A 12,056-nucleotide genomic window follows, 5' to 3' on the forward strand; every position below is an offset into this window, starting at 1 on the left:
TACCTTTCATTAGGCGCCTTGGCCTAGCTTACTAACCACTGGTTCGAGACTCGAACCGGTGAACCGGACAACTTTTTGTTATATAAAGGAGCTGTTTGTTTGTGAAGATCAAGCCAAACCAAGCACTTCGCCATGATGCTTCTTCCCTGCTTACTTCTCATCCTTTCAGCCTGTGTTTCTGCAACACAGTACAGAATCCCAAGGCTTAGTCCAACCGACAGAGATTCTGAAGCTCTGTCCTCGCCTCTTTCGGATGATTTCAAGACATTTTATTACAACCAAACGTTAGATCACTTCAATTATAGGCCTGAAAGCTACACGACGTTCGCTCATAGATATATAATCAACTTTAAGTATTGGGGCGGCGCAAATTCCAGCGCTCCCATTCTTGCCTACTTGGGAGCTGAAGGTCCACTGGATAATGATTTGAACGATGTAGGATTCTCGACTGATAATGCTGCTCAGTTTGGGGCTGTTCTTGTTTATATTGAGGTAAGAGCTTTCATGTTCTTGTGTGGTTCATATTTAATGCTTTGGAGGGTTTATATGATTTTATTTTGTTTTGTTGTTAGCATCGTTATTATGGGAAATCGATACCCTTTGGATCAAGGGAGGTAGCATTGAAGAATGCAAGCACTTTAGGCTATTTCAACTCTGCTCAAGCAATAGCAGATTATGCGGATGTTCTTATACATGTTAAAAAGGAGTTGCATGCTAAAGATTCTCCTGTGATTGTTCTTGGTGGATCATATGGTGGAAGTAAGTGAGTTCTCGTTTAAAATTGTGAGATTTCACGTCGGTTGGAAAGGGGAATGAAGCATTTCTTACAAGGGTGTGGAAACGAATCGCTAGTCGATGTGTTTTAAAACTGTAAGGCTGATGACGATGCGTAACGGGCCAAAACGGACAATATCTACTAGCGATGGCCTTGAGTTGTTCCAAATGGTATCAGAGCTAGACATTGAGTAGCGTGCTAGCGAGGACACTGGGCCTCTAAGAGGGGTGGATTGTGAGATCCCACATCGGGTGGAGAGGGGAACGAAACTTTTCTTATAAGGGCGTGGAAGCCTCTCCCTAGCACACGCGTTTTAAAACCGTGAGGCTAACGACGATATGTAACGGGCCAAAGCAGACAATATGTGCTAGCGATGGCCTCGAGCTGTTGTCAATGGTATCAGAGCTAGACACCGGGTAGTGTGCCAGCAAGGACGCTGGGCCTCCAAGCGGGTGGATTGTGAGATCCCACATCGGTTGGAAAGGGGAACGAAACATTTCTTGTAAGGGTGTGGATGCCTCTTCCTAGCAGACGCGTTTTAAAACCGTGAGGCTAACGACGATACGTAACGGGCCAAAACGGACAATATCTGCTAGTGGTGGCCTTGAGCTGTTCCAAACGGTATCAGAGCCATACACTAGGCAGTGTGTTAGCGAGGACGCTGAGCCACCAAGAGCGGTGGATTGTGAGATCCCACATCAGTTGGAGAGGGGAACGAAACACTTCTTGTAAGGGTGTGGAAGCCTCTCTCTAGCAAACGCGTTTTAATACCGTGAGGCTAACCACGATACGTAACGTGCGAAGCGAACAATATCTGCTAGCGGTTACAAAAATCTTCAAACTCTATATAACAGAACATGTTTTTTTTGTTTTGTTGGAAACAGTGTTGGCTGCATGGTTTCGTCTGAAATATCCTCATGTCGCCCTTGGAGCTCTTGCTTCTTCAGCTCCAATCCTTTACTTCGACAATATCACGCCACATGATGCATACTATTCCATTGCCACTAAGGATTTTAGAGTAAGATCCCTCAACAATAATGCATCCTTTTGAACCCTTTGAACTTTTTAAATACACAAAAATGTGAATGAATTTGCAGGACGTTAGTGAGAGTTGCTATGAAACCATTCGGGATTCCTGGTCCAAGATTGAAACAATTGCTTCCAAGCCTGATGGCCTTTCCATTCTTAGCAAAGAGTTCAAAAGTTGCAGGTATTAGAATTCATGGCTTCTCATATCCAAATTTAATGAAGTTTGTGCTTCAAATGAGTTGTTCTTGTTTTAGTCCTCTGAAGAACTCCGCTCAGCTGGAAGACTTCTTGTGGTCTATGTATACCGTCGCAGCCCAATACGACCACCCACCAAGGTATCCAGTCACTATAATCTGTGATGCCATTGATGGAGCTTCATCAGGAAGTGGAATTGTTGAACGAATTGCTGCAGGCGTGTTTGCTTATAAAGGAAATCTTTCCTGCTACATGAATCAGGCCAGAGATGAAACTGAAACCGATGTGGGATGGAGGTGGCAGGTAATCTTTTTATTACACGAATACCGACGTGGGATGCATTGAACTTCGAAAAGCTTCATTAATTTATTTTTTATTTTTTGACGTTATAAGAAGCTTTTGTGTTGTGTGTGTAACTCAGAGATGCAGTGAAATGGTGATGCCATTAAGCACAGGCAATGATACTATGTTTCCAGCATACAATTTTGAGCTTGGAAGCTTCATAGATTACTGCAATGAGTTATACCGTGTGTCTCCAAGGCCTCACTGGGTCACCACCTATTATGGAGGCCATGTATGCACTTCAACCACCTCTCTCTTTTTCTTTATTTTCTTTATTGAAATTACTGTAACCGCCCAAATCTACAGTAGATATTGTCTTTCTCTGACTTTCTTTTCCAGGCTTCCCCTCAAAGTTTTTAAAACTTCACCCCCGTAAAGAATGTTTTGTTCTCCTCCCCAACCAATGTGGGATCTCACAATCCACCCCCTCCCCCGGGGCCAGCGTCCTCGTTGGCACTCGTTCCTTTCTTCAATCGATGTGGGACTCCACAATCCACTCCACCCTCGAGGCCCAGCGTCCTTGCTAGCACACCGCCTCGTATCCACCCCCCTTCGGGGTGCATCCGACCATTCTGTTAGTGGATCTCACAATCCACTCCCTCGAGGCCCAGCGTCCTTACTGGCACACCGCCTCGTATCCACCCCCTTCGGGGCCCACCACTAAATGATATCATCCTCTTTGTGTTTCCCCTCAAGGTTTTTATATTAGAGAGGTTTCCACGCCCTTATAAACAATGTTTTTTTTTCTCCTCATCAACTGATATAGGATCTTACAATCCACCCCCCTCGGGACCCAGCGTCCTTGTTGGCACACCGCCTCGTGTCCACCCCCTTCAGGGATCAGCCTCCTCGCTGGCACATCACCCAGTGTCTGGCTCTGATACCATTTGTAACAGTCCAGCCCCACCGCTAACATATATTATCCTCTTTGAGCTTTCCCTTTCAAGCTTCCCTTTTAAGGTTTCTAAAACGCGTCTACTAGGGAGAGGTTTCCGCACGCTCATAAATAATAGTTCGTTCTCCTCCCTAACCGACGTAGAATCTCACAATTTCTTTGTCTCCCTTCAAATTTCAGGACATAAAACTCATCCTTAAGAGATTTGGCAGCAACATCATTTTCTCCAATGGACTAAGGGACCCTTATAGCAGCGGCGGGTAAACGAAAACCAAAGCTACAACATTTATTGCACATAAAGAACAATCAACTTTACTTCAACTCTCTCTCTCTCTTTTTGTGAATGCAGAGTGTTGCATAACTTATCTGACAGTCTCCTTGCACTCCATACGCCTAATGGTTTGATTCAGACTCCTAAATTCTAACTTCAAAGCTTTGTTCTTTTGAGCTGACATGTTTTGAACTTTCCAGGATCTCATTGTTTGGACATTTTACGAGCAAATGAAACGGATCCACAGTGGTTGGTGGAACAAAGAGAGACAGAGGTTAACATCATTAAAGGATGGATCAGTAAGTACTATGCTGATCTTGGCAGTCCAAACAATATATAAACAACAAATAATGATGATGAAACACTATAAACAGGATACGAAAATCATACTGACATGTAAGCCACTGAAGATGAATATATGAACCTGTTTTGATGTTAGTGTTGAAAACGTCCATTGAATAGCTCAAGCATACTGCTAATAGATATTGTCAGCTTTGGCTCGTTACGTATCGTCGTTAGCTTCACGATTTTAAAACTCGTATGCTAGGAAGAAGTTTTCACACTCTAGATATGCTTTGTTTCCCTTTCCAATTAAGGTGGGATCTCACAATCCACTCCCTTGGGAGTCCAGCATTCTCGTTGGTACACCGCCCAATGTCTGGCTCTGATACCATTTGTAACAGCTCAAGCCCACTGCTAGAAGATATTATTCGCTTTGGCCCGTTACGTATCTCACCATCAGCCTCACTGTTTTAAAACGCGTCTACTAGGGAGAGGTTTCCACACCCTTATAAAGAATGCTTCATTTCCCTCTCCAACCGATATGAGATTTCACAGTCCATCACTTAACACTTAAAATATATGAACTTGAACGTTCTCCTAGATACAAACTTGAAAGTTCACGAACAGTTGAATCGTTCAATAATGGCCCCTAAAGAGTGTTGAAATAAAATTCGCTCTGATACCAATTTGTTGAAATAACAATCCGCTCCGATACAAACTTGTAAAAAATAGACGCTCGCTCTGAAACCAACTTGATTAAATAACTCTCACGAAGCTGTGAAGGAGGTGTCGAGAGGGGAGAGACAAGGGGACAAAGGAAATTATGAAAAAAACTCTTTTCTATTACACAGTACACTTTGCTTTCTGTCTCTTGCTCTCTGCCTCTTGCTTTTTACAATGAAAACGAATCAATTTATAGGGTTTCTGAGATTTAAAATGAGCGATCCCATAACCCATTCTCTCCTCAAGTGATTGTTGTCCCTGTATTTTTTGTTTGGCCTTTTCCTTCTCACGACTCAGATTTCAAAAGCCTTGCTAAGTTTAACAAAATAAAAAACTACCCTTCTCTTCTTTTTTCCATTTAAGTTTATAACCAACAAAACTTCCCCATAAACTTAAATGCTCTATTCAACGATTCCACCTGCGTCGTTTTTGTTTTCTTGAGCTCAGTTGTGGTTTCTTCAATTTTCTCTCCTTGTCCTCGAGCAGCAGACTAAGCTTGTCCTTCTCTGATGAGACTTCATTTGGATCTTCTCGAGAATAGCCTATCTGAGACACCAACTCTTCATTTCTCCCGTTCTTAGCCACGCTTGACTCGGACATCATGGCTTCGTTCAGTTTACTCAATTCTCTTCTCAAGTCCACAGCGACATTTACAGCTAGCATTTTTTTCTTCCTCCATTTCGACTTTATCACGAGTGAGTATCTCAATCGTGTATCGTAAATTCACTGCCTCCTGTTGGATTTGATTCAGGTTCACGTCGAGTGAGTCTCTCTGTAGAGTCAGCATCTCTATATCTTTCTCCTCCCTCACTAGCTCGTCCACTAGAGCCTCAATCACCATTAACATGTCATTCTCTTTCTCCACACCTTCTTCAACTTTCTTCATAAGATCAGAGATTACATTCCCATTCTTTTCCTCTCCTGTTTGAGATAGAAGGAACTCTCACTCAGCTCAGCCACTTCCTTCTCTAACCTTTCTATCTCATTTTCTCAAACTTTCTTTTCTTTCGTTCAGTGATTTCAACGTCTGCAATTGAGACTTCTCCACAGATTTATCCACGGCAGTTTTGGGTTGTTGCTCTTAATCTCTATTCTCCTCCTCGAGATCTGGCAGTTTCATTGGCTCGTTCGCGAATCGCATGGGCTTCTTCTTCGTCATTGTTTTGGGATTTTCAAGGGATTTTGAAGGGATTGCAGCTTGCATTTGAACCATCTATTTCTCATGTTCAATCTGCATTTCTGTCCTCTTTTCTTCTTCCATTCTCATCCTCTTTCTTCTTTCTTCCTCGAATTTCTTTTCCAGCTAGTGGAGCTCTCTCTCTTCGAGCTCGGGTTCTCTATTATTCGGTTGTTCATCTTTATTCGATTTTCTCGTCTCCGGTATCAGCTGTGCATCATCTCATTTCTATTAGTTTCCATCGCCTCACGATTATCGCCGTCGTCTTTTGCACCGCCGTGTTCTTTGGTTTTCAGCTCTTCATTTTGGGCCATCAAGAGAATGCCTCCGTTTGTTGCGTCATCCAAGGCTAGGTTGATCGTTTCTTCCACCTTTTCATCGGCTCGACAATCTCTTGAATAATGACCCATTCTGCCACAATTGTAACATCTGTCGAAGTTACAGTTATTTGCATAGTGGCCATATTTCTGACATTTGTAACACTGGATGTGGGAATTGTATTCTTGACCGCGTCCTTGATTGTGTCCTCTTCCACGCCTATTTGCTTGGCTCGATAGTCTCTTCTCTTTATAGTTTTCTTCGTAACTGTTGCCTTGACTACCTCGACCATTCCCGCGACTTCCACGACCTCTACCTTGAGTATTTTGAGAGAAGAGTATCTTTTCATCCTTTATTGATGCCTTAGTTGAAGCGCTTGATCGTGTGTCTCCTCCTCCGGCGAGCTCATCGACCGTGAACGTCGCTAGGTCCTTCGACTCTTCTATGTCTCATACAACATTCTCGAAGTTGCCTGTTAACGACTTCAACATCTTCTCCACAACCCGCGTCTCAGATAACATTTCTCCGTTTCGATTTAGTTGATTTGTCACGGTCTGTACGCGCGTGATGTAGTCAAATACATTTTCTCACTCCTTCATCTTCATGCTCTCCAACTCGCCACGCAGAGTGTCTGGAGACGCACCGTCTTGACTCGGTCGGTTCCTTTGAACACCTTTTCTAAAGTGTCCCGTGCTTCTTTTGTTCCATCATGTTCGCCATCGGCTCTGATACCAATTTGTTGAAATAAAACTCGCTCTGATACCAATTTGTTGAAATAACAATTCGCTCCGATACCAACTTGTAAAAAATAAACGCTCACTTTGAAACCAACTTGTTTAAATAACTCTCACGAAGCTGTGAAGGAGGTGTTGAGAGGGGAGAGACAAGGGGACAAAAGAGAGAAATTCTGAAAAAACTATTTTCTATTACACTATACGCTTTGCTTTCTGTCTCCTGCTCTTTCTCTCTGCCTCCTCTTTTTACAATGAAAACGAATGGACTTATTCTTGTCCCCATATTTTCTTTGGCCTTTTGCTTTTCCTTTTCCTTTCCTTCTTACGCTAAAATTCAAAAAGCCTTACTAAATTTAACAAAACAAAAAACTACCCTTATTTTCTTTTTTCCATTTAAGTTTATTCCCAACAAAAAGAAATGTGGACATTTTGGTGCTTTTCTCATATTCTTGGACGTTGTATGAAGAGAAAAAGGGGCCGAAGGAAGGGGTTTAGAACTTTATGACACCCTCACAAAGTGGTTTCAACAGCATGCACCGAAACCATTATTGAAGTGCTCCACTCAAGAGCAGATGCTTAAGTCTTTTTATGGATTTCTTAGCCTGTTCTCATTCAACCCCACTTCTCATTATCATTACAAGTGGCTTACACAATAGCCATCCTACAAGGATCCATAAACCATTATGTCAAAGAATATGGTCGGTCCCCCAAATAGTCCATTCTTCTTCACTTCAAATCATCAAGACGCCTCTCTCTACCAACAAAAATAACTTTTTGAAAAAATGGTAGTTTGCTAAGTTCCGTCAAGTCAACAAGAATAAGAATCCGGCGCTTTTCAAATTTTCATCAATGTGCCAACATTTTCATGTGTTTATAAGTTCAATATGGTGATAAATGAAAAATTAGTATTTCTGTTATGTCTTAGAAAAAAAGGGTTAAAAGTATCAACAAAATAGATCTAATATTTAATAATTATTGCAGTTGGTAAGTTTTTTAATTCTTACTTTTGTGTCTAATACATCCACAACTTCAAAAACTATCAAATAAATTAGCGTATTACCTCGCACAAATTTTCTAAAGTATTTCTCTCAAACATAACCTGAGGTTCGAGCATACGTCGATATCGTCCACGAAATCTGAAATTCACATCACTGATTTGTTCACTGGGTTAGAACAAGTGTCGCACAGTCGCTATCTCGCTACTGCAAAAGTGCGATTGTGACAATGGACAAGTCCATTACCAACTTCTACATGGTCAAGGTCTGGCTCCAATTCCACTTCTACAAGGTCGGAATCCGAGGCCAGCTCCATGACAGGTTTCAAGGGTCAAGAATACGATTAGGTTATGGACTTGCAGTCGTCTTCAACCTCGGCTTCCCCACAAGATTGTCTTTAGGGAAGCGTCGTATTCGTATGGCCTGAAATTTTCCCTGCTTCCCAGTCCTCGACCATATGCTCATTTCGTTGATTGAGCCGGGTATCCTCCATCCCCTTTTGGGCCGCCCGATTATTTTCTATCTGAAAAGTTTTAATATATAAAAAAAGTTCATTTTTAAATAGAAAACCCGGTAGTGGCCAACATTACAATAAACAAAATGGCAAGAATCTAGCACCAAAAATATATTTTAGATCTGCTCAAGGTTTCACAAAGAAATTATGATCTAGAAAGTTGTGCTACAAGACACCAAGAAATATTGTTAGTTTGTGAAGATATGCAAATCATACTCGAACGCGCACACTGTCAAAACAATCCACCATTCGAAGTTGCTTGAGATGGGCCTACGAATGCTGGTCGACTCTCACCAAAGCAAAAGATGATGATTGCTTCGGATAGCATGTAGGACAACACTGAATCCATGTGGTTCATGAATATGTTTCCAACTCCGATGGAAACCCGAGCTATAGACCACGATTATACTGCACGAAACATAGCCTGAAATCGCGTACGTTGCCATTTCTGGTCATGTCTATTTCGACGACTTCGATTTCGAAGTTCCATCAATAGTTATGTTTCCCATTACAATCTCCATAGCTTCTCTCTCTCGTCCTTCTTGCTTCTTTTAGTTGAAGCTCCTGATCTTTGGGCTGATTTTGATGGGTTGATACAGAAGATTCAAGAATTCTTGAGACATAACTCAACCACGGATGGCTGAGACATTGTGCTGCTCTTAGTCTCTTTTCAGGTACAAAATTCAATAAAGGAACAAGAAAGTCAGCCAAGTCATTAGCATCTTGCTTGCTGAAATCATACTTCTCAGTAAACACCTTATTAAGAGGCCAAAAGCGCAATTGACGAATATGCCTCAACTCGCCATATCTGTTGAAGTAGTCCCTTGAATAGCACCCACCTAATGCAATCTGTGCCCGATATTTTAAGAAAGAGCAAACTATAAATAAGTGAAATTTTTTTTAAATATATAAAATAAAGACGACATGGTATTTGTAAGTATGTAAACATTACCTTGCGAGACATCACTCCAAGAAGCTCCATCATCAATGCGAAATGATCCTGAAAATAAAATAAAGAGTAGAAATTACAACTTCCAGAAGAGAAGGTCCACGTAATAAGCTAATACTCATGGCAAAGTCTTGTTTTGCTGTTCCTCAAACACGTATACCAGTGATGTCGACATGATATACATATAGTTGTTTTAAAAAAAATAAGAAATAAGTACCATATGTATACTACCACTATCCTACAAGCTAAGGGGAATATGATTAGCTGAGATAATAGCCACATTGTATTAAAAAAACGGAAAGAAAGGCATCAAGTTAAAAGCAAAATTCTTTATATTTTCCAATGGACAGTCTTTTCAAATTATTCACCTGACATATTTAGTGTATGACATTGTTGAAATTAAATTGAGCCTCCTCCACCAGTTAACCAAAATAAAACAACCGACCAAATATTTCAGTATCAGATAAACTTCTACATTATGCCGCTGTTACAGCTACAACGGAAGAAACGTGTTAAAGAATAAAATTATAACTCGTTGATAACTCAAACAAACAACAATAACAAATAAAAAAAAAAAAACTTTTACGCATGGTTTTCAAACGATTGAAAATGTGGGACTTTACTATGAGTAGAAACAATGCTTCCCAAGGGGAGGTGAGACTCGATTAACAAATGTTACACGTTAAGAATTAATGAGTATAAGAAAGAAAAAAATAATCATACTGATAAAAGAAGAACAAAAAAAAAAAAAAAGTCTCTGAACATACCTCATCCCTTTCATAGTTGTCACCACTCTGTGGATCAAAGAGAACATCGCCAGTGGCCAACTTAAAACAAATGCAAGCAAATGACCACATATCTGCTGGATTAGAATATTTTGATCCAAGAATAACCTCGGTACTCCTATACTGCCGTGTTTGAATATCATTAGTACATTGCTTGTAGATAAGAGAAACTTCGAGAATGGACAACTAGTGTCAAATTACTGCCATGTAAATTGCTACGAGTGTCTCATCAATGCCACTCCAATCATCATTGGCATGTAACATGAAATGTCTAATGTCTAGCAACATCGTTAATGCTAATTACATTATTAGGAAACTAAATTTTTCTAAATTACCGAGGTATGAGAAATAGTGATCAATTTCATATGCGATTGTATATCCTCAATCCAAAAGTTATCTGATCACTGATTACTGTGTCTTAATTTGGTTAAACTAAACATAGAGCTTAACAAACCTTCGTACTAACGTCTTTTTCTACATTAATGTTAACACTGATGGACATTGTTCGTTTTCCTCGTTGAACTTGAATTTATTACCAGTTATAGTCAAGAAAACACAAATCTGATCACTGGGCATTGCGGCTAAGGGTCGTTAACTTTAACCAAGAAGTCTTAGGTCCAAAACTTGCTACCTGCTTGGAAGATTAACCTTCTTTGATTGGGATCTTTCAAATGTTGTGAAGTTGAATAATAGTAAGCTACTTTGAAGTTTGTGAAAGTGTAAAAGGATTGGGATCTTTCAAATGTTGTGAAGTTGAATAATAGTATGCTACTTTGAAGTTTGTGAAAGTGTAAAAGGTCACGACTTCGGGTGCTACAAAAATTTCGAGGAAGAAAAACTCCCTAATTCACTTGATTTAGAATGAGAGTCGTGTATTATTTCCTTCAGTGTCAACCTTGAATTTTTGCCGGTTGTTTTTCACTCAAGCTCATTGGCAACTTGACCTGCTTGTCCACTTTGTAATGCTGGCCTATCCCTTTTGATAATACTAATGATATTTTGACTTTCTTTGAATTAGGGAAGGATTCTTCTCCCGATAGGATAATTCTGTTCAAGATCAAGCAAGTAGCGGGCATTCTGACACCACATACAATAGTGATGATGGTTATTCTCTAACTGACCTAAATCGTACAAGGAGTTTTGAGGTCCTAGATGATCTTCCTGGACGTTCTGGGCCAATTAACGTGGAAAGTCATAACGCAAGCTCTTATAGCATTGGTCTAACTCAAGTCAGATATGATTAAGAAAGAATTAGTGCTCAAGGTAGGGAAGCATCTATTGATGCGCTAGAAAATACACAAGAATAGGTTGAAGAAAATTGTGTAGCCAGCCAAACAGCTGATATCAACTCAATGGAGATGAGAGAAGATTCAGGACAACGTATGAGAAGAATTTTACAAGAAATTGCTGCAAAAAATTTATACCTTGAAGTTCCTCAGATTGATGCCGAGGATCATACTAGCATACCAGATGTCGAATCTTCCATTCAACAAATTGATACCCGCGAGGAATATGATGATATTGGAGTATTATCAGATAATTCTAGAAGTTTTCAAGACAATGATCTTGAAAATGTAGATCCGCTGGAATCTACTTCTCACGAGGAACTGAATGAAGATCTAGGTATGGGAGTTGAGCCAAATGATTGGCAAGCATATGGTTTTCAACGGGATGAATGGAAAAATAGCATTGAAGAAGATATAAACGAAACTCGGTTGGAAAGCATCACACTACTAATTGGTCTGGAGAATTCTCGAGTACGACACACAGAGGAGATATTCATCTGTAAAATGCCCCTGGAGCTTCACATGAAAATGTTATCATTGTGGAGGATGTGCCTAATTGGTTAGAGGGCTCTCCTAGTCGGGAGGCTACATCCAGCCGAAGGTTGGAGACCTTTTATTTTCGTGAAGAAAATAATGTGCATAATGTGGAAATGAGAGAACTTTTAAATACGTATCAAAAAATTTATATAACAACATGCCTGGCGGAATTCAGACTAAATGGTGAATTTACATGTGGACTATTTTTCTTTATTACGCAGGAGAAGTGTCTCTACTCTTCTTAGTAGT

At 40.4% G+C, this 12,056-nt stretch overlaps 2 protein-coding genes across 2 annotated transcripts; one reads left to right on the top strand and one right to left on the bottom strand.

Annotated features, from left to right (window-relative positions):
• Nucleotides 1-132: 132 nt before the first annotated feature.
• Nucleotides 133-3,906, top strand: LOC111439763 (lysosomal Pro-X carboxypeptidase-like). Its single transcript, XM_023077285.1, has 9 exons — nucleotides 133-492; nucleotides 573-759; nucleotides 1,660-1,793; nucleotides 1,873-1,985; nucleotides 2,059-2,302; nucleotides 2,421-2,573; nucleotides 3,417-3,496; nucleotides 3,586-3,635; nucleotides 3,708-3,906. Exons 1-9 carry the CDS (start codon nucleotides 133-135, stop codon nucleotides 3,845-3,847), a joined length of 1,461 nt encoding a protein of 486 aa, XP_022933053.1. The 3' UTR covers nucleotides 3,848-3,906.
• A 4,781-nt stretch (nucleotides 3,907-8,687) lies between these two features.
• Nucleotides 8,688-11,727, bottom strand: LOC111439785 (SRSF protein kinase 2-like). The gene is made up of 4 exons (XM_023077314.1): nucleotides 11,409-11,727; nucleotides 9,967-10,107; nucleotides 9,203-9,250; nucleotides 8,688-9,099 (listed from the first exon to the last, which is right to left on the bottom strand). Exons 1-4 carry the CDS (start codon nucleotides 11,439-11,441, stop codon nucleotides 8,740-8,742), a joined length of 582 nt encoding a protein of 193 aa, XP_022933082.1. The 5' UTR covers nucleotides 11,442-11,727; the 3' UTR covers nucleotides 8,688-8,739.
• Between the last annotated feature and the right edge of the window lie 329 nt (nucleotides 11,728-12,056).

This window comes from Cucurbita moschata, unplaced genomic scaffold, assembly GCF_002738365.1.
Source record: "Cucurbita moschata cultivar Rifu unplaced genomic scaffold, Cmos_1.0 Cmo_Scf00106, whole genome shotgun sequence".
Classification (NCBI taxonomy): Eukaryota; Viridiplantae; Streptophyta; class Magnoliopsida; order Cucurbitales; family Cucurbitaceae; genus Cucurbita; species Cucurbita moschata.

Excerpts from the sequence above, each read along its gene's own strand:
- LOC111439763 (XM_023077285.1), top strand. The coding sequence starts at position 133 with ATGATGCTTCTTCCCTGCTTACTTCTCATCCTTTCAGCCTGTGTTTCT. Across the intron at positions 760-1,659 it reads TGGTGGATCATATGGTGGAA|TGTTGGCTGCATGGTTTCGT; the intron begins GTAAGTGAGTTC and ends TGTTGGAAACAG. Across the intron at positions 1,794-1,872 it reads TTGCCACTAAGGATTTTAGA|GACGTTAGTGAGAGTTGCTA; the intron begins GTAAGATCCCTC and ends ATGAATTTGCAG.
- LOC111439785 (XM_023077314.1), bottom strand. The coding sequence starts at position 11,441 with ATGATCCTCGGCATCAATCTGAGGAACTTCAAG. Across the intron at positions 10,108-11,408 it reads TCAATCTGAGGAACTTCAAG|TATAGGAGTACCGAGGTTAT; the intron begins GTATAAATTTTT and ends CAAACACGGCAG. Across the intron at positions 9,251-9,966 it reads ACAACTATGAAAGGGATGAG|GATCATTTCGCATTGATGAT; the intron begins GTATGTTCAGAG and ends TTTTATTTTCAG.